Source organism: Oncorhynchus clarkii, chromosome 17 (genome assembly GCF_045791955.1).
Source record: "Oncorhynchus clarkii lewisi isolate Uvic-CL-2024 chromosome 17, UVic_Ocla_1.0, whole genome shotgun sequence".
Lineage (NCBI taxonomy): Eukaryota > Metazoa > Chordata > Actinopteri > Salmoniformes > Salmonidae > Oncorhynchus > Oncorhynchus clarkii.
This window is the reverse complement of record NC_092163.1, coordinates 35,297,950-35,323,169: the sequence shown is the minus strand read 5'-3', so window position 1 is coordinate 35,323,169 and position 25,220 is coordinate 35,297,950. Positions and strand designations below refer to the sequence as shown.

Sequence of the window (25,220 nt, the reverse complement as noted above, 5' to 3'; positions counted from 1 at the left end):
ACTGTAATCGATGGGCGCTCAGGGCTGTACCATTCTGCTCATCTGATGGAGGTGCACATGGATCAGATTCAAACTTTGAAGACCGAGATCGAGTCATTGAAGGCAGACCAGCAGAAAGAGAAACATTATCTGAGGGCAGAGATACGGGTGACAGCTGATTCATTGGTCCAGAGCCAGGCTGCATTGGCGAAGAGTCAGGCAGAGAATGATGCGTTGAAGAGGGCGAGGAACGAGATGGAGTCACAATCCATGCCAGACACACCTGTGAGCTCTGGAACTCCACCTCCGACAGGCAGAGTCAACATACCTGACGGGTTCATCAGGCTACAGTACTAAGTACCATTACAGGCTATTAGCAGGACAATATACCTTTACAAACACCTCTCTGTATTTTGAAACATTGTGGATGGGGCCTCCCGAGTGGCTGCCACTGGGAAACCCATGAGGTAGTTTAGGGTTTTAATTTAGAATCCTCCAATCCTCTATATGTAATTATTGGCGTAGAGTCACATAATATTTTTTGATATACTGTAGGCAACATGAGTCTCACTAGTTTTGAATAATGTGCTGTTAGAAGCAATAGCCTACAAGCTGCTCTGAGACAAGCATGGAGACTGGTCTTAAAAAATCAATGAGATTTTTATTTTCACTGAATCTCCGTATGTGTATTGGTTACACTACAATTAGGGTGTGGAAATGTTATGCCCCTTAAAAATTAATTTAGAATCATACAATCCTCTTATGCTCTTAGTAATGTAGCCTACTCCCGACCATCACATTGTACAGCGCCATATTTTCCATTCCATTCTAACTGAAACCCTGAGGGTTTCGTTTTTCATTTATTTCTTGGTATAGAAACACCATAATATTAATCTAATTAATTAAGCTACATTTCTTAAAATCAATCCCATATACTATGTTATTAGAAAAAAGTTTTTTTAAATTCTCTAGTGATGCCAATATTGAAAACGATCAAATGTTTCTCAAAGATGCCCTCTGGTGGTCAAACTAGCAATATTTTGCATTAATGGTAAAAATGGCTGACAATTAAATAACGTGCCATAGAATTCTGCAGCAGCCTGCAAGGTGTGCAGCAGTATGACACAACTTTTAAAGGAGGAACCACTGTAGTATGAAATAATTAATTTAATGTGTTACTGCAGCATGCTGTTTTTCTGTTTGACAATAAATCAGTTAACGGTGTGTCAATGAAAATCTTATATTGAGTAGAATGTACTATAGCCACTAACCCACATATTTCAGCAGTGCAGCACCATCATTTCAAATGGTAGGATATAGGGACTCTTTCCATGTGTCCTATTGAAGCTTACTGGCTGATGAGGGAGATAACGTTGCATGCCTATTTACAGCAGCATATGATTTGATAAAGTTGTTTATAAGCCTATAAGATAGGCCGCAGGAACAATGTTGATATAGGTTATGAGCAGTGAGCCTATTACTTATGAGCAGTGGATTGGTCTGAACCACTTTAGTAGGCCTAGAGATTTTATTTTGAGTAATGAGAAAACCATAATAAAAAGTGATGGGAATATTGCATTTTGAAAAGCAAATACTTACATTGAATATGCAGGCAAATTCTGACCTCAGTTGACCTTCGTGAAAGGTGTCATGAATAAGGGCGTTTGAAGGGGCTGATACAGTGTTGCACTAATTAGGCCGTGCAGGGATCCTGTTACTTTCCCCAGATGAAATTGCATGCTTATGTCAGACAGTCAAGATATGGTAAGTAGCCTACAAGCAATGTGAAAAAAGGATGAAACATGGCTTCAAGGCAGCATAAACCACTATAGTCCCCTTTCCATTTTATTACTTGTAGAACCTACAGCCTACATGAGGGCAAAATGTTTAATCGATTTGTAAAGGGGAACAACTTATGATAGATTATTATATTGCCGACTGACCTTCAAAAAGGTTACATAATATAGGGCCACACCTCATCTTTAACTGTGATGAGACTGGGTTTGGGGACAAGTCCAGGGAGCGGGTGCTGGTGCAGAAGGGCAGAAAGCATGTTAATCAGCAACAGAACACCACCAAGGAGAACATCATTGTGCATGCACGCATGAGAGCAGCGGGTGAGAGTATCCCCCCGTTTATCATCTTCCCCCACTGCCTCCCCAGTACTGCCTACTCCTTGGATGGACCCAAGAACACCCTTTATGGAGTCTCCCCCAAGGGCTACATGGACTAGGAGCTCTTGATGAAGTGGCTAGCCTTCTTTGTGAAGCATGGCCCTGCTGAGAGGCTCCTCCTCATAATGGATAGGAACGAAACGCATGCATACAGAGTGTTGGTCAGGTTCTGCCAGGAGAACACCAGCACACTGGACATCAGTGTCTTCGGCCCCCTGAAGTCGATCTTCACCATTAACGCGGCACACCTGGGCCCGGTGCGAGGGGATGTTGTCATCTGCAAGAAACACTTCCCTGCCATGCTGCACCAGGCCTACCCCAAGGCGGTGAGCAGTGAAAACATCAAGGGTGGGTTCAGGAAGGCCCCCACCACTTAACTCATAGCCCACGACTACCGAAGCCCTCACAGCAGCGACCCCGGCAGCTCCTACAGCAGCCTCCACCGCAGTGAATACCACGACCCCCACCGCACTCCCCATAGCAGAGACCACCACAGTTCCAGCAGCAGCAAACCCATCCCCTGTGTGCTGTCCCACCTGCAAACAGGTCACCACAACCGAAACCCTGGTGGCTGCAGGAATTATCTCAGCAAAGCTGACAAACGTCCAGATGCCTACCGCGAGGCGCAGACTTCCCCGGCCAGCTCGGGTCATCACTGCTGACGACTTCAATGAAATGCTCATCCAGCAGGACCAGGAGAAGTAGGACAAGGAGGAGGCAAAGCAGAGGAGGCAGGAGGAACTGCGCAGGAAGAGGGAGGATCTGCAGAGGAAGAAGGAGGAGTATCCTTTGATGAGGACGACATTGACAAGTGGGTGCAGTGTGAGTTCTGCCAGCTCTGGTTCACCACACACACACATGGAGCATTTTGAAAAAAGTTTTGTAAATAGGTTTTTGCACAACCAGTATGTTTTTATGCACCTATCAGGTATTCTAATAGATTTATTTTTTATTCCAATCAGTTATTTATATAATACTTTAAAAAAAAATACAATCCGTTTTTTGGGAGGCATTGGATCAGGGTTCTCATCGTGCCTCCTGTCAGTACCTGTTTATAGGGAAGCCAATGGTACAAAAACATTCCAAAAACGTTTGCGGTTTGGTGACATGCTGTAAAAGGTCACCGAACTGGCTGTGCACTTTGGGCTTTTAGGGAGTCCCCGTTCATTTTCTTCACAAAGCAGAAAGAGAGGCACGCAGGAATGTCGCATCTCATTTTGGTTTAGAGCATGTCATTCACAAACAAGTTTAACACGTGAGAATTTAGGACATGCATTATTGCACACATGAGATTTCACACTTCAATTACTGAACAAACAGCACATGTAAATACCAGGTGATGAGTTTGCTTGTGTAAATGCAGGTCAGAGGTTGGCGCAGTGGTATTTTTTTTGCAATTCATTATTGCCCTCTCCTACACCCAGGTTCTGTCATCTCAGGTTGTAAATTCCTGGAGGAGACTCTCTCCTCCTGGCCGTGCGGTACAGAGGGAGAGAGTTTCACAGTAGAACAAAGGAACTTATTCTACATCTCAGAACTTGAGAACTGAACAATATCCATGTTTTGAAGAATGTGTAAACGGTCGGTGGAGAAGCCAGCTACGACCCAGTCCGTTTTGTTTCTTGTTTGTGACCTCATGAAAGACAATACAGCCACATTACCATAAATCTGTTTATACAGGTGCCTCCGTTATGAGTTTTGTGTCTAATTATTGTATAAAATTAATGAGTAAAAGATTAAACTATTTGTGAAATGATTGACTTTAATTTTGTAGATTACTAGTAGCTAACTTATGCTACTCATCTTAAATGAGCTAGCTAGCTAGTATAAGGAATTCCATTGCAAGCACAGAGAAGTTATTTGATATGACAGAGCAACGTTGTTTGTTTCTCTACAAGGCTTTTATTTTAATAGTAATATATCATTTTTTCCCCCTTCAACAGACAGATGCACAGCCTTTGGCAGGAAAAAAACTTGTTGGTTTTTTGGGAGAGTAAAAGTCTCCCATTCAGTGGTGTTCCTTTTCAAGTTGTGTGCACAAAGACGTAAGAATGCAGCAGGGGAAAGACAGACAAACAAAAGCCAAAGAAATACGATGCTGAAATGAACGAGGCTGTAAGTTCAAAGACGGATCACTGTAATTTATACCATACACTTTGACAACATTTATACAAGTTCTAACTAACAATCGAATGTTCTTCAACAAATTTGAAGATGGGACATTAAACGGGTGACGCAACTGTGTGGTCACTAAAGATCCCATGTGGGGTGCTTATATTTGTCCTGTTTTCACTGTATGTGTATATCAAACAGTAGTCATATCATGTAATACTGTGTATAAAAGTACCATAATTGTAAAGTGTATGAAGAATGTACTGTATATGTAACAAAATCTGGAAAAAAAAATAATTTAAAAAGATCTATAAAAAAAAGTGACTTTTTTCCTCCGAAGAGGGGGGAGGATGGAGCATTAAAGGAAATACAAATAAAGAGTATGTAAGTGAAGTTAGGGTGGTGTGTTTCCCCTTACAATGGAAAGAGCTTTAGGTGTCTAGAAAAGCGCCATGTAAGTCCAATCTATTATCAACATGAAATGTTTTGCCATCTTCCATAGCTTGAAGACCATGCCGTTGTACAGAGATGGAAATGGGTACAAATGACCAGTTAAGTTAAATAAATGACTATAGTAAGTGCCTAGGTGCCAAATAAAGTGATTGGGTTGAAGTTTGATCTTAAATCAGCCAACTTCTGTGAACATGTCTGAAGCTTCGTTTTACTTGTGGATTTTGAAAATAAAAATATAAATTCAAGATGTGTCAATTTGTTTGTCTACATGCCATTTTAAAAACCAATGCAGATATTACAGTAAACGTATGTTTGGTTAAAACAAGTAACTATGAGTAAGGGCAAAATGATAATACCTTTGCAAGTTGAGTTTGAAAAACACATCCGATTGTTTTTCAAACTCAACTTGAGTTGCATTTACAACGGTTGGTTTGACTATATCTAATAAATAACCAAATCATTGATGGATCAATAGATAAAATAATTAATGTCTCTTCCTCTTTGTGGCTGTGGTAACTAGTGACAATACTGTTTTGACCTTTGACCAGGTAAAATTTCACCAACCTGATACAGGTTGTAATTGAGACTGATCTGAGGGCAAAATGGGTGGGGGTGGGGTAGGTGGGATCGTAATGGTATAGTCAGTCTATAATGGTACAGTTGCTCTAATACTAGATTGTTGAACACAATAAATGTATTATTGAAACCTTGCACCAAACAACCACACTGTTTTGGGGAGGTTTCAGTGGATGTACTGTAAAATTCAGCATCAAAACACCCAAAAATATTTTTGGCAGACTCTCATACAATCAAATGGTTTAGAAATGCAAATGGTTTATAGACTAAATATTGATTGGTGATCATTTTAAATCAATAAAGCCTATTATTGTAGGCTCTTTAAATATACATTTCCATTGATTAAGATACAGGCCCATTGTGAGATTATAAATTATGTTACAATCAAAATGTTTAGGGCTATGTAAAATATATATGAGGTAACATGAGGGCCTTCATCTCTGGTATTTGGATCTCCTGCTTGTCAAGACACTGCCTTAGTCCATTCAGACAGTCTTCAGGACTTGACAGTTGAGTAGACTTAACATGGACTTAAGTCAATAGAACATGGACTTATGTAAAACACTTATATTTTTTCAACACTTATTTTTTTACAGATTAGAAACAGAGAAGGAGTGGGACAGGTGAAGCAGGAAATGAACCCCCGACTTCTGGGGTAGTAAGATGGCAAAATAATTTGGAAAGTTCCCATTCAACCACACAACCATGTACCATGTGAGGAACTTGTGAATCTCATTGAGCTAAAGCCTGGGCCCCCATATCAGAAGATGTATGTTTAGATTAAAGGCAAAATGTGTACTGGATTTGCCCAGTCTGGTGCATGGAGGGGGAGATAGCGAATTTGTGGCAGGTGTGCCGTCTAGCAAACTCTATGGACAAGTATAAAAACAGGCACGTTTATGGGTGCTTCCCTCAATTCGGGTCCTTCTTGAACTCAGAGAGGTGAGCGCACACCAAATGGTGAGGAGAAATCGTTGAAAGTATGCGTCAATAAAAATTTGAGTACAAAATGTTATCACATTGAAGAAGTAAACAGAAAAGCTGTGTAGCATTTCAGACATTAATGGTCGCTACATGCTAATAGTCCAGGTCAAGCAGCAATTTTGATTAATTGATCAGTTTTGTTTATGCTACATGTAGTTAATTGACACGTTGTTGCTGCGCCTTTCTTGTATTTGTTTTTTATGCAAATTAAGACCGGCTCTGTAGTTTATACTGCTGGCTTGTTTGCCTACTAGCTTTATATATAGCTTTGGCATACCATGCCACATGTTATTGCATAGCTCTCAAACTCTAGGCTGCATTCTGCCTTCTCCATACAGTTTTCAGCAGTTCGCATCGCCCGTGACTGGCTCATGTGAACTACAATCCCGACTCTGTGTTTTAACGTTTAGAAACGGCAATAATCGTCGCTTTCGATTCGGCTTTTGAAACATATGGCCCTTATCATTCATCAGTGAGAAAGAAATCCTTCAAATAAAATAAAGACACTTACACAAAAAAAAGTATGATTCTTAATGACTGTACAACTGGAAATGATCACCAATATTTTCAGAAAACCAGATATGGTACTTTGATTCAATTGAATCAAATTTATAAAGCCCTTTTTACATCAGCAGTTGTCACAGAGTGCTTATACGGAAACCGGGCCTAAATCCCCAGAGAGCAAGCAACGCAGGTGTAGAAGAACGGTGGCTAGGAACAACTCCCTAGAAAGGCAGGAACCTAGGAAGAAACCTAGAAAGGTTTCCAGTGGCCAGTCTTCTTCTGGCGGTGCCAGTGGAGATTATAGTACATGGTCATGAAGGCCAGATCGTTCAAGATGTTCAAACGTTCATAGAAGACCAGCAGGGTCAAATAATAATCACAGTGGTTATAGAGGGTGCAACAGCACCTCAGGATTAAATACATTTACCAACAAAGGTAGTTTGTACAGAAATATGTAATTTATGTGAGTGTTCACACCTCTGAGTCAATACTTTGTATAAGCACCTTTAGCGGCGATTACAGCTTTGAGTCGTCTTTGGTATGTGTATCAGTTTTGCACATGTGGATTTGGGGATTTTCTACCTTGCGGACCTTCCCACGCTCTGTTAAGTTAGATGGAGAACGGCGGTGAACAATAATCTTTCCACAGATTTTCAATGGGATTCAAGGCTACTCAAGGACTTTCACATTCTTGTTCTGAAGCGATTCCAGTGTTGCTTTGGCTGTATGCTTGTGGTAATTGTCCTGCTGGAATGTAAATCTTCGCCCCAGTCTGATACAGGATCTCATCAAGGATTTGCTTGTATTTGGCTCCATTCATTGTTCCCTCTATCCTTACCAGTCTCACAGTTCCTGCCTCTGAAAACATCCCCATAGCATAATGCTGCCTCCACCATGCTTCACGGTAGGGATGGTGTTAGACGGGTGATGACATGTGCCTTTAGTCTATCAAGTGCCTTTTTCTAGTATTGACCTCCGTCTGGCCACTCCCATAAAGCCCAGATTGATGAAGTTCTATAGAGACTGTTGTCCTTCTGGCAGGTTCTCCCATCTCATTGTAGGAACTCTGGTCACCTCCCTGACCAAGGTCCTTCTTGCCCTGTTGCTCAGTTTGGTCAGACGACCAGCTGTAGGCAGAGTCTAGGTACTTCCATATTCCATATCTTTCATATCTTGGAGATCTACGGACAGTTCCTTGGACTTCATGGTATAGTTTCTACTCTGACATGCACTGTCAACTGGGACCTTAAATAGACCAGTGTGTTTCTTTCTAAATCATGTCCAAACTATTGAATTGGCCTCAGGTGGACTCCAATCAACTTGTAGCGACGTCTCAAGGACGATCAAAGGAAATTGGATGCACCTGAGCTCAATTTGGAGTGTCATAGCAAAGGGGTGTGAATACGTATGTAAATTACATATTTCTGTATTTAATTTAATACATTTTACTTTGTCATTATGGGGTATATTGTGTAGATGGGTGAGAAAAAAAATTGATTGAATGCATTTTGAATTCAGGCTGTACACAACAAAATGTGAAATAAGTCTGAATACTTTCAGAAGGCACTGTACTTTTAATGTGGTTAATTGGTATCCGCTCTTGTTTCCTCTGATCGTGAGAGCTGAAGCAAGGTGCCACACCATATATTCTGAGTTAAGTTTTTTTCTCTCACTATAGCTAGTTGTAGTGCTATAGTGCTATAGTGTAGTGCTATATAGCTAACTTGCGTCCCTATTTAAAAAAGCCTTGGATTGTTGTAAGCATTGGCTGGAGGGAGTTTCCAACATTGTTAAATCCTTGACGGGGAGAACGGTAGAGAATCGGAACACAGATACCATGGAAACACAGTTACCACCCTTCACCCAAAGTATGCACTTCTTGCCTCCCCCTCAATGCAATTAAAGGCACACTAATTATGGTGAATAACACATGCCTCCCCCCCAATAACACCAGTGTTCTTGCTTTCAGAAGGAAGCACATTAAATATTAGCATTAATCTTCTCAAAAGTACTTGGATAAGGTTATATGAAATGGTACATTTATTTTGAGTCAACTTATGAAAAAGATATGACAACTCCCAATATGGGAGAGAATAGTTTTACAAAAAAACATATTTCCACTGCATTTTACATAGTCTTCATAAAATTATAAGTGTACAACTTTGAAACTTACACCCCCCCCCAAAAAAAACAACCTAACAAAACATTTCCTTAAGTATGACCAAGTTCCTTTTGTTGAATGCACAAAAAAATGGGTTATAAATAGTGGTTAGTGGATGTGAGGTTATATCTATCATTCAACTGTAATAAGTATCTAAAAAAGCTCTAGCAGTGTATTTACAAATGTGGTCAAGTTGCACAGTAACATAATGCATCAGGAAGTGCATGACAAATGTAATATATATATATATCAGCAACAAGGCCATTTTCATTTTCTCAACAACATCAAAAAGTCTCCAGCTAACAAGCTTTTATTGGACAACTGGTGGCTATGAGACAGCACACCACTGTCAGCAAGCTGATATTGCACCCGTGTTGACAGATATGGTGGTATAACCAGCAACGCAATGACCAACTGACGGTCAACATGAAACTGTTAGCATTGTCAGCTGCCGCCGACTTTGTTGTCAGGGTCAGGCATGGCCTGTTTGGGCCAAAGTAAGGCAACTCGGAGTAGCAAACTCTCTTTCAATGTGTGGTCCATCCATACGTCGGGAGGATAGAGGGAGTTTTGTGACATTAGGAAAACATTTACCTTGACTGATACCCTTCCATGTGTTCTTTTCTGCTCTTAGCATTTGGAGGTCTTTGGCCGTTACCGTTGTGCTGCACACTGATTCCCTTCAATAACACACTTTCTTCAACATTCTCTCCTCATTTACCGGTAGGTAGGTATGTACAGTCTACCGCTGTACATATCATTCTTAAGCAGTTGTGTAAAGTACTTAAGTAAAAAATACTTTAAATGATTGCTTAAGTCGTTTTTTGGGGTATCTGTACTTTACTTTACTATTTAAATTTTTGACAACTTTTACCTTTACTCCACTACATTCCGAAAGAAAATAATGTACTTTTTAGGCCATACATTTTTCCTGACACCCAATACTTGTTACATTTCAAATGCTTAGCAGGACAAGAAAATGGTCCAATTCACACACTTATCAAGAGAAAATCCCTGGTCATCCATACTGCCTCTGATCTGGCCGACTCACAACAAAAAAATGCTTTGTTTGTAAATGATTGTCTAAGTGTTGGAGTATGCCCCTGCCTATCCTTTTTTTTTATTTTACATTTTTACCCCTTTTTCTCAACCAATTTCATGGTATCCAATTGTCGTAGTAGCTACTATCTTGTCTTATCGCTACAACTCCCGTACAGGCTCGGGAGAGACGAAGGTTGAAAGTCATGCGTCCTCCGATACACAACCCAACCAGCCGCACTGCTTCTTAACACAGCGCGCATCCAACCCAGAAGCCTGCCGCACCAATGTGTCGGAGGCTACACCGTGCACCTGGCAACCTTGGTTAGCGTGCACTGCGCCCGGCCCGCCACAGGAGTCGCTGGTGCGCAATGAGACAAGGACATCCCTACCGACCAAGCCCTCCCTAACCCGGACGACACTAGGCCAATTGTGCGTCGCCCCACGGACCTCCCGGTCACGGCCGGTTACGACAGAGCCTGGGCGCGAACCACTGCGCCACCCGGGAGGCCTCCCCTGCCTATCCTTAAATAAAATAAACTAGAAAATCGTGGCGTCTGGTTTGCTTAGGAGTGTGAAACCAAATATTTTAGACGTTTACTCAAATAGCGTTTAATTGGGTGACTTTCACTTTTACTAGAGTCATTTTCTGTTATGGTACAGTATCTTTACTTTTACTCAAGTATGTGTTCTTTTTCCTCCCTTGTTCTTAAGTATATATTTGTGTGTATACGCATAGATTCCATTTGGATTACTGATCCATAGTGTTATTTGGATTATCAACTGGATTCATTCTGCCATTCGTGATTTCTTGTTTCAAGTTAATAAAAGAAAACTAATTGTACTTGTTTGAAATTTTTGCTGCACTCTTAGGAGCTAGTCACACAAGCATTTCGCTGCACCCACTATAACATCTACCAAACTGTGTACATGACCAATAAACTTTGATTTGATTTAGGTAAAGATATATTTGGTGAATAAAACAATTGAATGAATGCTCCATTGCCCCATCCAGTGTTGCTACTTTGTTGGGAGATTTTCCCAAATCAAAAAGCAGGATTTTAAAAACATTATTGTCCATTCAACCGTGCCAGGATGGCTCTGTTGTAGTTTGAGCCAGACATCTCATTATGTGTTTGCCTGCTTGAGCATTTCAGTGTGTAGTACCAGGCTGAATACCAGTGAGGTCCAAGTAGTACTCATCCTACTGATATTAGTTGAAGACTGCCCTTCATGCATGAGTATTCTGTAGTTCATTTGGAGATACAAGTTCAGTCCAACGCAACGACTTTCCAGTTTTCGAACCGACGTCTGGGATGGTCCACCATTTAGGCCTCAGAAGAAGCCTGGGGTTTGAGTTGAGCTTTCTCCATGGCTGTACCATAGGGATTGGATCTTTTGAAGAAGCCCATCTGGAAGGATTGAAAGAGAAAGGAGACTAATTACAATTTCAAAGGCACTAATTACATGAATAGCCCTCATAGATGTCATAGTACCAGTTCAGTTAGTTTGCATTTCATCGTTATGTGCTAACAACATAGGCTTTCAAGACTGTACATTTTGAACACTTCTAATCTTGATCTTATTTGATAGTTTTGAGATATTTTTTAAGAATGATATGCTTCTCCCTAGCTGGCAAAACCGGTTGCAATGATATCATGATGACCTCTTATGGGACTTCATGGTCAGGTTGTATACTGGTGCAAAATTATTTTCTATATGTATTTTTAGCAACCAGAAACAGATTGAAATAGTATGACGTCTATCCTATGACAACATCATTATCTGGTTATATAATGTATTCCCAACCATAAAAACAGCTTACAAACAGAACATTACATCATTATTTATTTTACTAGGCAAGTCAGTTAAGAACAAATTCTTATTTTCAATGACGGCCTAGGAAAAGTGGGTTAACTGCAACAGATTTGTATCTTGTCAGCTTGGGGGTTTGAACTTGCAACCTTCTGGTTACTAGTCCAACGCTCTAACCACTAGGCTACCCTGCCACCCCTATGATGTAACATGCATGTGATTTTTCCCGATGGGTTTATTGTCCTTTACGCTACACTTACCTTGTATAGTACATATATGAGCAGGGCGAGCAGCAGCAGTCCAGCCAGTATGGCCAGAATGATAATCCACAGGGGTACAATGTACTGGCTCTCCGGCTTGTTCCACATCACTGGAGTCAGGACCTGCAACGCAATGATATGTTGCTACCGTGGTGGAGTCAGAGGTCACTTGGAACGTTTAAAAAAAAATGTTTTGTGTGCACTTCAAACCACTTCAAACGATATCCCAAATCATACAGACAGGACTGACCTAAACCATCAAAAACCTAAAAATGAACAGTTTAATAAATAAATTGCACTTGCCTTTGTGGATCCACTGGGTTTGAGTTTGGGAGCGATGGCATAGGGCATGTTCTTGACTCTGTACTGGGCAGAACACTCCAGCACATACTGCTTGTACGCCCTCTGTAGCATTTGTTCAAAGAAAATAAATCATGAGACAATAGATCATCTGAACTAGTTAGCCAAATATTGCCAAAGTGTGTACAAAAAAAAACAACACCTTTCACTGTAAAAACGGACACTCTAAAAAAATGTTATATGCTTTACTACAAGGAGAGGGCAACATTGTACCAGCGACTAGCAGAACCTACAGTGCCTTGCCTTCACTTATGTAAATGAAATAGTTCTGTATTTAATTTTGAATAGATTTTTAACAACAAAAAAATCATTATGGGGTATTGTGTGTAGATGGGTGAGATAAAAAAAAATGTTTTAAACGATTTAATCCATTTTGAATTCAGGCTGTAACACAAGGAAAATTTGGAATAAGTCAAGGAGTATTTTTTTCCATTTAACTAGGCAAGTCAGTTAAGAACACATTCTTATTTTCAATGACAGCCTAGGAACAGTGGGTTAACTGCCTGTTCAGGGGCAGAACGACAGATTTGTACCTTGTCAGCTCGGGGATTTGAACTTGCAACCTTTCCGGTTACTAGTCCAATGCTCTAACCACTAGCCTACCCTGCTGCCCTGAAAGTATGAATACTTTCTGAAGAAGCTTCATTCTTCATTTGAACTACCAATAATAGCAGTAGTATTATAGTACTAATACTACATTAGGATTGTTAGTACCAAGTTAAATTACATTTGATCTACAGTCGTGGCCAAAAGTTTTGAGAATGACACAAATCTTAATTTTTCTGCTGCCTCAGTTTGTATGATGGCAATTTGCGTATACTCCAGAATGTTATGAAGAGTGATCAGATGAATTGCAATGTCCCTCTTTGCCATGCAAATTAACTGAATCCCCAAAAAACATTTCCACTGCATTTCAGCCCTGCCACAAAAGGACCAGCTGACATCATGTCAGTGATTCTCTCGTTAACACAGGTGTGAGTGTTGACGAGGACAAGGCTCTGTCATGCTGACTGAGTTCAAATAACAGACTGGAAGCTTCAAAAGGAGGGTGGTGCTTAGAATTATTGTTCTTCCTCTGTCAGCCATGGTTACCTGCAAGGAAACACGTGCCGTCATCATTGCTATGCACAAAAAGGGCTTCACAGGCAAGGGTATTGCTGCCAGTAAAATTGCAACTAAATCAACCATTTATCGGATCATCAAGAACTTCAAGGAGAGTGGTGCAATTGTTGTGAAGAAGGCTTCAGGGTGCCCAAGAAAGTCCAGCAAGTGCCAGGACCGTCTACTAAAGTTGATTCAGCTGCGGGATCGGGGCACCACCAGTACAGAGTTTGCTCAGGAATGGCAGCAGGCAGGTGTGAGTGCATCTGCACGCACAGTGAGGCGAAGACTTTTGGAAGATGGCCTGGTGTCAAGAAGGGCAGCAAAGAAGCCACTTCTCTCCAGGAAAAACATCAGGGACAGACTGATATTCTGCAAAAGGTACAGGGATTGGACTGCTGAGGACTGGGGTAAAGTCATTTTCTCTGATGAATCCTATTGTTTGGGGCATCTGGAAAAAAGCTTGTCCGGAGAAGACAAGGTGAGCACTACCATCAGTCCTGTGTCATGCCGACAGTAAAGCATCCTGAGACCATTCATGTGTGGGGTTGCTTCTCAGTCAAGGGAGTGGGCTCACTCACAATTTTGCCTAAGAACACAGCCATGAATTAGGAATGGTACCAACACATCCTCCGAGAGCAACTTCTCCCAACCATCCAGGAACAGTTTGGTGAAGAACAATGCCTTTTCCAGCATGATGTAGCACCTTGCCATAAGGCAAAAGTGATAACTAAGTGGCTCGGGGAACAAAACATTGATATTTTGGGTCCATGGCCAGGAAACTCCCCAGACCATAATCCCATTGAGAATTTGTGGTCAATCCTCAAATTCTGACAAACTCCATGCATTGATTATGCAAGAATGGGCTGTCATCAGTCAGGATGTGGCCAAGAAGTTAATTGACAGCATGCCAGGGTGGATTGCAGATGTCTTCAAAAAGAAGGGTCAACACTGCAAATATTGACCCTTTGCATCAACTTCATGTAATTGTCAATAAAAGCCTTTGACACTTATGAAATCCTTGTAATTATACTTCAGTGTTCCATAGTAACATCTGACAAAAATATCTAAAGACACTGAAGCAGCAAACATTGTGGAAATTAATATTTGTGTCATTCTCAAAACTTTTGGCCACGACTGTACATAACACAATATACATGTGCTATCCAAATTATTATTTCATATAAACAGTACTGCATGGTATATGACAGTAGTACAAACTACAGGCACGCTCTCTCACCTCGATGAAGGTCTCAGCCCAGATGCGTGAGCGGACGGTCAGAATGACACTGTTTCCTCTCTCCAGTAACCCTACATGGCAGTGCAGCCTCCAGCACTCCACCGTAGAGCATGACTATGGAGGAAGGAAAACAGTAATCAATACAGACCACCAATGCATGACTCCAATCAGTCTCACACACAGTTATAGCTAACAATCTGTGATTATGAGCAGTAAGAAGAGGCTATTGTGAACTTTTGCCTTTGGGGCATCATTCAAGCCAACGTTTTATGTAAACAATGAGCAACTAAACTTAGTGTATCTTCAAGTTCTCCATAAAGAGCTAATCCCTTTGCTTTTAATGAAAGGGAATGATACTAGGTTGTAGTTTTGTGCCCTTTGTGAAAAGTGGGGAGCCATTGTTAATTTTGCTGTAAAACATTTTGTGGTCATTCGTTTTTTTGAGGTGAAAGAATACTGAATGACAGGGAGAGAGGGAATGAATAATGTTTGCATAACTGAATAATAATGGGTTTTAGAGCATAAAGGAAAAACACAAAAGAGAGCCGTTTTGATTTGACAGCTGTTTTGAGAAGTTTTGTTTGGAGAAGTTTATTTCACATACAACGACGCTATATAACTCATAATTACGAGCAGATCTTGTTATGATAGATATCCTCATATCTCTTTTAAGAGAGAATACATTTCTTTCAGTTTGTCTTTTGTGGTATTAGCGAAGCCACTGATGGTTCTTAGTGTTTTGTCTGTGGTAATTCAGCTCATAAGGCTATCGTTAGGACATGAAACAAAAGCCCTGACTCAAAAAGAGACTGAATTACAATGAAAAACAACAAACAAAGTAAAAAGAACAGACAATGACTTCAAGAGAGAAGAGGTTCGGCAGGCCAATAAACATGACTGCTGCACCAGCAGCGTTCGAGGCCAGTCTATTTAACAAGCTAGTGAACTACAGGCCTCACATAAGATACTCATTATTACCCCTTAACTCTCTAATCTCTGTGCTCCCGGACTATGTGCCAAGTGACTTCATTTAACAGCCTGTATCTGCTGTTTTACTGTTTTTAGAGTCAACAGACCTCAGCGGCCGTGTGTCACTGTTGACTCCACATGGGGTTAAGCATGTCGAGTCCCTAAACAAGATGAATGAGGGGAGGGGAGAGAAGAAAAGGGAGAGAAAATAAGGACATATGATAGATAAATAAATAATGAAGAAACTAGAGAAAAGAAAAGGTAAAAAGAGAGAAGATTAGGGCTGTTGAAGGAGAGAAAACATCTCCAGGAATCTTCATATGGGGATCAGATGAACAGCTCTCGAGAGGCACTACTGGCTGGCGTTTTTAAAATGCTGTAGGGACTGAGAGTGTGGTCAGTACTGTCAGTGGATGACTGTGTGAGTGCGTGCATGGTCATGTTTCCATTTGAAGAATTTGTAGCTACAATGAGTTTGGTAATTTATGGGTCTGGGCTGGTGGTTTCCTTTCAGCCATACATGTATTCACTCTCACAGTACATGCCAACAACATCCCACTAACTCCACTTAGCCTCCCTTCCCCCTCTAAAAGCTACTCCAAACATGAGGTGAAGCTTCTCCCTCTAAAAGCTACTCCAAACATGAGAGGTGACTGTAGAAACCAAGTTGACCTGCGAACCCTTTTTTTACATATTAAAAGTACCACTAACGGGTCACGACACACACACACACACACACACACACACACACACACACACACACACACACACACACACACACACACACACACACACACACACACACACACACACACACACACACACACACACACACACACACACACACACACGGCTGTCTCACCAAGTTGCTTTGTTTGGCCAGAGGATCCCTGTAGACCTCTCTCCTCTGGATGTGGTGTTCAGGGCTGACCGTCTGTGAGGAGGGAGGCTGTTCTGTTGAAGGAGGCTGGAGCTGGCAACACACACAGAATACTACACATGTACCGTTCCACTCATAGACACATAGCACAAAACTCTCATATGGTCATTGTGACTCATACACTTGGGTAATATTGGACTACTGCATATCCTTGGTGTAAATACTGCAAAATACACACAAAATAAATGACAATGTATTCGGTTTGGGTGTGAATGTATACAGTATCTGGGATGAGTGTCTGTGGATGTATATTATGAGCAAGCGTGTGCATCCATTATGAGCAAGTGTGTGCGTGTGTGTGTGTGCCTGCCTGCATGCATCTATGCATGTGTACATGTGTGCGTGCAAGTGTGTTCCTCACCTTGAGTTTCAGTGCATTGAGGGTGTGGTTGGAGCTGCAGTTGAGTGGTCCCTGAGTGATGACCTCCACAGGGTACAGAAGATCGTGACCCTGAGCTCTCAGAGGGCATCGCAGCTCCAGCACCGACTGACTGATCATACTGGGCCCATTGTTCACCAACTAACAGAGAGAGAGAGACAGAGAGAGAGAGAACCCATGTCAGCATACTGTACCAGTAAGCTGAGATAAGCATTTGTTCAACCACCTAACCCTACAACTCCACTTGACCCCACTTAACAAAATAAAACAAAATGGACTCTAGCGGCACACGTTGAGTACCTCGTAGACATGCTGGATCTCAGACCCAATGTCCTGCTCCTCTTGGAGGCTGTGGCTCATCCTCCAGTTTGGGGGAGGGAAGAGGAGCTTGTCCGGACGAGAAACGCTTCAATCGAGAAAAGGAGAGAGAGAGAGTAACACCGTAGGACAAAGGACAAAATAGTAGAAAGATGCAGTAGACATACCCAACAGAACATGGTAATGAAACATTATTTCCAATGGAATTGGGGCTGTTGACGTCCAATATATTGGTACCCAGTCACTTTGAGTGTAGCTAAACAGGGAATATGTTATTAGTATAGTGATGGAGACCACTAATTCATTTGTTTGTTCGTCCATCCATCCATCCGTCCATCCATCCATCCATGCTGACTCACCCCTGTAGGATAACATCAGCTACCACAGCCACCTCAAGATTATAGAGCTCAACATCGCTCTGGGAGCTATTCTCATTTTTACTGAGTGGAGAGAGAACAGAGAATTCATTTAGATTGTGCCAAAAAGATTGTTCATTGGACATTCACTTAACTGTCGACAACATTTTAACTAACTATGCACTAACCCTAAGCTTAGCTCAAGTCAGGACACGGGAGTAAGTGTGGAAGTATTTCTGTGCTGAAGGTACAAATGTGACTTACCTGCGTATCTGGAGCTCAAACTGCACCGTATTGTAAGTGTCCTTCAGTCGGGGCACAGTGAAGCGGAGGCCTGCCCACAACTGTGAAGATCCACACAAAAGACACACGATCAACCACAAAGACACTAGAGATACACTGACCTCAGATCTGTCAGAAAGACAGTCCGTCATAAACACACACACACTGGGTCACACAACATCATTCGTAAAGACAGATAATTGTACAGACATACAGAAACCCACAATCAGAAGGACAGAAGTACCATATTGCTTCAGCAACATTGGAAGTTCCCTTCAAAACAATAAAGCTCCATTTGACTTTGAATTTAAGAAAAAGTTAGTTCATGATGGTCCACTTACACTTGTGCCAGACTTCATAGGGTTGCCCAGGTCACAGACCAGAGAGCGGGTCTGATTCTCTGCCTCGTAGCTACAGGTTAGCTGAGTCAGACTCTGCTTATGACATCCAAGCACAAACATGGAGAGAGAGACATATACTTGACTTCACAGTATTTGCAAATTCTTTCTAACCATTTAAGTCATTACCATCGTTTTAGTCATCAGGCCATCATTAGTATCAACATTACTGCATTGATATTACTAGAATTATGGTCATTGTCATGTGGATATTTATTATCTTAGCATTGTCATTTTTATTAGAAATATTAGCCGTAGCATCGTTTTGAGTTAGCATTTCCCCTAAGAGGGACAAGACAGATGGTTGCTCCCTCACCGCATTGTTGCGGGCTATACCACTGTAGTCAGCCTCTGGGGGAAGCACCATGTAAAGCTCTGCCTCGTAGGCCCCGCCCTCTCCCTCGTTCCTGGCATTGAAAGTCAGGGTCAGGGAGTTATCGTCACCCAGATACACCTCCGTCCTATCGCTAAGGAAACCACAAGAAAATACAACAACGTAAAACAAAGCAACAATAAACATGTCATCCCCCACGAATGATGCAGCGCCGCCCTTGGGCCAATCAGTGTAATTAATGTAAATTACAAATCTTTATGACAAGACGCATCATTCACCGAAGTTTCGTCAAAATTGGGCCAGTGGTGTCTGTTATATTGCATATGACTAATGATTACTATAGCGCCCCCCTTAGGCCAATCAGTGTCATTTTTTAAATGCCAGATATTTATGGAAATACGCATAATTCGCCTAAGTTTCACTAACATCAGGCCAGTGGTGTCTGAGATATCATGTGGGTTAGCTAGACTCATATCCCTGAGCATGTGTGCCAAATTTCATCACTCTGAGCCAAACAAATCAAAAGATATAAACACATGCCTGTTATAGCACTACCGTAAGGTCGATATGAATGTTCTTGCACATGTTGAGTTTTGACATTGTTTGCAACATGTGTACCAAATTTTGCATTGAGAGACCTTTGTCCATAGATGCCACATATCAAGTTTTGTGCAGATCGGTCAATGTTTTTCATAAAATTCAAATTGGCGGAAAATCCATAATGGTGGACCTTATGGGGTCCCTGAGGCAAATTTGTTCCTTGTGAGGACAGGGATCTATGTAAAAAAAAAGTTGAACGAAAAGCAGAGGAGGTGATAACATCGCTACTCTATCACTGCAGACTATGAGAGAGGAGGAAAGGTTTAGGTGGTGGGGGGAGAGGGAATTGTACTGTAAGAAAATTATATTTGATTCAAAGCTTTTAAGATATCTTCAGATACAGACAAACATTTACATGAAATATAATCCATTTATAATTGTTTTTTATACGAGCAAAAAATATACGAGCAAAAAGTATTCAATTTAATTTGGAACGGCAAGCCAGACAAAATTAAACAGGCCTATTTAAATAATGAATATGAATTCGGAGGGCAGAAATTATGAACTATTAAAGCCTCCCTAAAGGCTTCAGTCATACAAAAGTCATACTTAAATCCGAACTGGTTCTCAAGCAGATTAGTAAGAATGTCTCACCCCATGTTCAAGAATGGCCTTTTCCCCTTTATTCAGATTACAACCTCTCACTTTTGGTTTTTTGAAAATGAAATTATCTCAAAAATATTGCTATTTTTAAAACCATAGAAAGTTGGTTGCAATTTCAGTTTAATCCACTAGATAAGACAGAACAAATATTACAACAAATATTATGGTTAAACTCAAATATACAAATATAATTGATAAAAAAGACTTTCTAGAACCCGATGGTCACTCTGACGGAGCTCCAGAGTTCATCTGTGGAGATGGGAGAACCTTCCATAAGGACAACCATCTCTGCAGCACTCCACCAATCAGGCCTTTACGGTAGAGTGGCCAGACGGAAGCCATTCCTCAGTGAAAGGCACTTGACAGCCAGCTTGGAGTGTGCCTGAAGGCACCTAAAGGACTCTCAGATCATGATAAAAAATATTCTCTGGTCTGATGAAACCAAGATTGAACTATTTGGCCTGAATGCTAAGCGTGATGTCTGGGAGAAACCTGGCACCACCCCTATGGTGAATTATGGTGGTGGCAGCATCCTGATGTGGGGATGTTTTTCAGCGGCAGGGACTGGGAGACTAGTCAGGATCGAGGGAAAGATGAATGGAGCAATGACAAGAGAGATCCTTGATGAAAACCTGCTCCGGAGCGGGGTGAAGGTTCAACTTCCAACAGGACAACGACCCTGAGCACACAGCCAAGACAACACAGGAGTGGCTTCTGAATGTCTCTGAATGTCCTTGAGTGGCTCAGCCAGAGCCCGGACTTGAACATCTCTGGAGAGACCTGAAAATAGCTGTCCCTATCCAAACTAACAGAGCTTGAGTAGATCTGCAGAAAAGAAAGGGAGAAACTCTCCAAATACAGGTGTGCCAAGCTTGTAGCGTCATACCCAAGAAGACTCAAGGCTGTAATCGCTGTCAAAGGTGCTTCAACAAAGTACTGAGTAAAGGGTCTGAATACTTATGTAAATGTGATATTTCAGTTTTGTTATATTTTATACATTTGCAAAAAAACTAAAAATGTTTTTGCTTTGTCATTATGGGGCATTGTGTGTAGATTGGTCAGGGGGGAAAACAATTTCATGAATTTTAGAATAAGGCTGTAACGTAACACAATTTGGAAAAAGTCAAGGGGTCTGAATACTTTCCAAATCTACTGTTTAATTCAACCCAGATAATAAAGGGCATTTATCTCTAAGATAGGCCTCAAGGTTGTGAACACAAAACAACCTCACGCATGGGAATTCTCGGGAAGTCCTAAAAGACAAGCTGTGTATTACATTCCAATGGTGATAGGTCGTCGAAGCAGCATAGAGAAAGTACTGAATCATCAGCTTTTTTGACTGACTTGGTCTCGTGGAAACAGAAAACACACATTCCCCAATTTTCCCATGGGAAACTCTTAACTTGATTGTACTCTGCCGCTAATAAAAATCACATGGCAAAGTCCTGCAATACACTACTCAAGACAGTGCAAGAAAAGAGCTAGAGCTACTAGTTTGTGAATGGCCCCAGTTGTTCCATTCAGCCTATAGTGCAACATACTCTGCTGTTGTCCACACTCAAACAACAATGATTAACCATTAATAACCATGAGCAAGTAAAGAGTCGTGAGGATATAAGTTACTCTCCTTGGAATAAAAGTGAATTTCTTAAATCAAGGACAAATAAACATACATGTATATCAGTGGCCACCAAAGAGTCGATCACGATCACGACTGGTCGATCTCCAAGCCATTCCTAGTCGATCACCAAACATTTCTGTAAATCCCCCAACGATAAACACTTGCATTCCTATTATTATAATTTTTTTTTTTTTTGCTGTTGGCGTTAGGTGCACTTGATTCAGCTACTCCAGCGCCGGGAAGGCAAAGTGTTCCCATTATGAACCATTTCATGTGTTTGAAGGTAGAACTCCGCCTACCCGGCAGTCCCAGAGAGCAAATCAAGCGCACCTACAGGCCTGTTGCTGGCCAATCAGATGGCTCAGATCACTGTGTCTGCTCAGATTCCTCGCACCATAGACTGTAAAAAGAAGCCTCGAATGCACAGCAAAGTTGATAATGTGAGATTTAAAAACTTTTAAAACCGTGACTAGAGAGAGACCCAACGAATCCCGCAAAGAATTGCTGTTTTTATGAGTTTGTTCATGTTTAAGTTATTCAGCACTGTCAATACTTTGTTCAACGGTTTTATAAGTCACAAAATGCATATTTTCCCTACTTCCACTCACGCTACAACCACCGCTGCAGCAGCAATGAATGAGTAAATCAAAGTGTTTCGATAAGCTATTATTTGTGGCTTTTTTAATATCGAGGAATATTTCACTTTCTCTGGTCATGGGAGAAACAACATGAATTGTTGCATGAGGCAGAAATAATGCAGGGCGACGTAAGTTTCGCCATCAGCTGGAAGACTGTGTCCCCTTTTCTCAGCGGAGGGAGGGAGAGAGGAGGGACGGTGAGACGTGTAAGAGGCAGCCTCAACGCTGCTCCCTCCGTCCCCTCAGACTGACCATCAGAAGGAGGCCATCACCAGTAAAATTTGAAAAAGCAACCTTTTAACACAAAAGCCCAACTATAGACCTCTCGACAGTCTGTATCCAATTGTTTCTTTCCTACTCTTCTTTCTTGGTTGCTACTGCTTTAAGAGGACATGACAGGTGAAAGCAATAGGCTGAAGACCTACTGAGGCCTTTCACCTATCGATAGGTCAAGAGGGAGAATACCAAGGTAGACTATTCCGGAGTAATGCCTTGGTTTAAGGTAATGGAGAGGGGACTTCAGCTCACCCATAAACAGCCAGTTTGAGGTCAGGGACACAGATGTTGTCCTCACCACAGTCCAGCTGAATCTGGGCCTGCAGAACAGAAGTGTGGAGAGAGAGAGAGATGTTAATGGGAGAGGGAGGGAGATATTTTGATTTTGAGAAAAACTTTATCGTTCCCAATTCAGTTAGCTCCTCATCTTAGAATGCTAAAAAAAATGCACTTCTACTGAAAGTGAGAGAGATATTTAGAGAGCGCAAGAGAGTTATGTAATACCGAGAAAGACATAAATACAACTCACTAAGATTTTCAGCATATTACGTACTACCAGTATATTTTCTTAAGACTGCAAAAACAGCATGTAGTTCTATGACAATTGACATTGGTTTTGGAACAACCGCTGGTAAATGTACCACGGCAATAAAGGCTTATGAAGACTAGAGCCTTAAATGAGAGAATGGGGGGGAAAGGTTGCGGAGTGAGAAGTAAGGGAATAAGGGGAGGGCGGAAAAAGAGAAAGCAAGTGAGGGGTGAAGGAATGAACGGAAACAGTGTTTCGTTGTGGTGGAATGAGGAGAGCAATGATGTTCGAGAAAGGTAGACAGACCCCAATGTGAAGAAAGGAGGGATTGGGAGAAAAAAAAAAAGAAAACGGGCTGCTTAGTGAGGCAATTTGTCACTGAAGTGTAAAGACAAAATATAAATTGAATATGATTCGATTAGACCGCATTCCCCTTCACTCTCTTCCGCCTCTCTCCTTCTCCAACATTGCTCTTGCTCGGTGTACTGTGAACCCATTGTGACGATACTACCCCATCCCGGCAGCAGCTCGTGGAAAACATTAGACCCAAAAAATAATTCTAGAAGAGTCGGCATGGCGGTCACTCACTCCGTATCCATGGCGATGGCTCATTTAAAGTCCTCCATGTTATCGTTCACTAAAGTCCTTGTGGTAATCGGTCAGTCAGCACAAGATCACAAGACGGAGGAGTGCACGGGGACTAGTAATGTTCACACAGAAACACCAAGGGTTGCCCTTCTCTGCTTATTCCCCCCCCCCCCACTTACTCACTGTCATGTTCTTTCAGCCCTCCATCTCCGTGGGACAAAAAGGGCGGTACAAACGTTACTGTTGAGAAGTGCAAGAGAAAGAGGTAGAGAGTGCAAACATATTTCTGTGTAATAACGTAAGCGTGGAAAGTCTGAGCTATTCCCAAACGCTGTTCTTGCTAAGTTGTATTGGTTTCTCTGCCAATAAGTGAGAGGCTCTGAGCACACACATACTTTTACACAGACACACACACACACACGCATGTGCACACACTTATACTCACACACACATATATAAACGCATGCACATGCTCCAAGCCTGGCTCGTCTGGCTCGCAACATGGCAGAGACCAAAGGCTACATACATAAACAAACCACAACCAGATGGTTAGCCTCAGTGCCCCACCCAGAAAGAGCTGTCAGTTCTCCCTCTGTTTTTTCGCATAGCCGTGACTCAACCCACCACCCCTACCCCTGAAGATTCTATTCTCAATTCGGAAAGGCAACCACCATAGAATTGGAAAGAGGGCCCACCATGTTCTTTGCCATTATCGCATATGTGACAGCATGGGTAGTGCCATTGAAGGCTTTCATCTTAAGTAAAGCAAAAAAAGGCTTTGTAGCAAGTGTGCCGTCTATCCAACTCTATGGCTGCCACATATTGTAATTCTGTGCTTTGTGTATCAGGACTAACCCCCAACCTTTAGACATATGGGGACCAGCACTACTGAAGGGTCGTCCATGTTTCAACTGGCCACTTATGCCTTTCTACTTCAACAAGTCTTTATGGCGCAAAATGTAGATGTAGATATTGGAGGATTTAGATATGGTGCACATGTGTGTTCGTGATGAAGTCTGATAGTTTTGGACTACATTGTCCATAGTGCACCTATGTTCATACCCTCTATACGTTGAGTGGACTGGAGACGTTGTGTTGGCGTTTCAGTAGTAGTAGTGTCATGTACATACCAGCGATGAAGATATGGGGTCTGGTAAATATGATGATATTCTGGAAGTACACGCTCTCTGCTCTATAAGGTGTGATGTCTGGCAAGGTTGGGGTAAATATTCCAGTTCAATTCAGTCAATTCAGGAAATAAACAGAAATTCCAAGTCCGAAATGTTTTCTAATTGAATAGCGTAGTTAATACATACCTTCTGCTCTATAAGGTGTGTTGTCTGGTATTTTAGAATGGGTCTCAGGCCATGGAGATCCAGCGAAGCGAGAGGGTCCAGGCTAAAGTTGAGTGTGACGTAAATGGGGGAAAGTTTATCCCTAAACTCCCCTTCACTCTGCAACACACATGGGGGAAGAAGGGCAACGGCATCAGCATCACACTCAAGAGGAAGTGAATCGGTGTCACACAGTTAAACACACTTCATGATGTGTTTAACTGTTCCTTGACTTATTGTCAACCAACTGGTCGAGATAAGACACCGTGTGCCTCGTTAAATGTACAGCGTAAGGGAA

General features: G+C 41.7%; 1 protein-coding gene across 1 annotated transcript in view; it reads right to left on the bottom strand.

Annotated features, from left to right (window-relative positions):
• Positions 1–8,807: 8,807 nt before the first annotated feature.
• Positions 8,808–25,220, bottom strand: part of LOC139370732 (integrin alpha-5-like) — a 55,988-nt gene continuing 39,575 nt past the window's right edge. The window contains exons 18-30 of the mRNA XM_071110396.1: positions 24,905–25,042; positions 22,724–22,791; positions 18,716–18,866; positions 18,343–18,435; positions 17,984–18,063; positions 17,723–17,803; positions 17,346–17,451; positions 17,028–17,186; positions 16,589–16,699; positions 14,758–14,871; positions 12,360–12,461; positions 12,057–12,179; positions 8,808–11,393 (exon numbers count right to left, since the gene is read on the bottom strand). Of these exons, the coding sequence (XP_070966497.1) occupies positions 11,310–11,393; positions 12,057–12,179; positions 12,360–12,461; positions 14,758–14,871; positions 16,589–16,699; positions 17,028–17,186; positions 17,346–17,451; positions 17,723–17,803; positions 17,984–18,063; positions 18,343–18,435; positions 18,716–18,866; positions 22,724–22,791; positions 24,905–25,042 (1,410 nt within the window). The 3' untranslated portion in view covers positions 8,808–11,309. The remainder of the gene's footprint in view (positions 11,394–12,056; positions 12,180–12,359; positions 12,462–14,757; positions 14,872–16,588; positions 16,700–17,027; positions 17,187–17,345; positions 17,452–17,722; positions 17,804–17,983; positions 18,064–18,342; positions 18,436–18,715; positions 18,867–22,723; positions 22,792–24,904; positions 25,043–25,220) is intronic.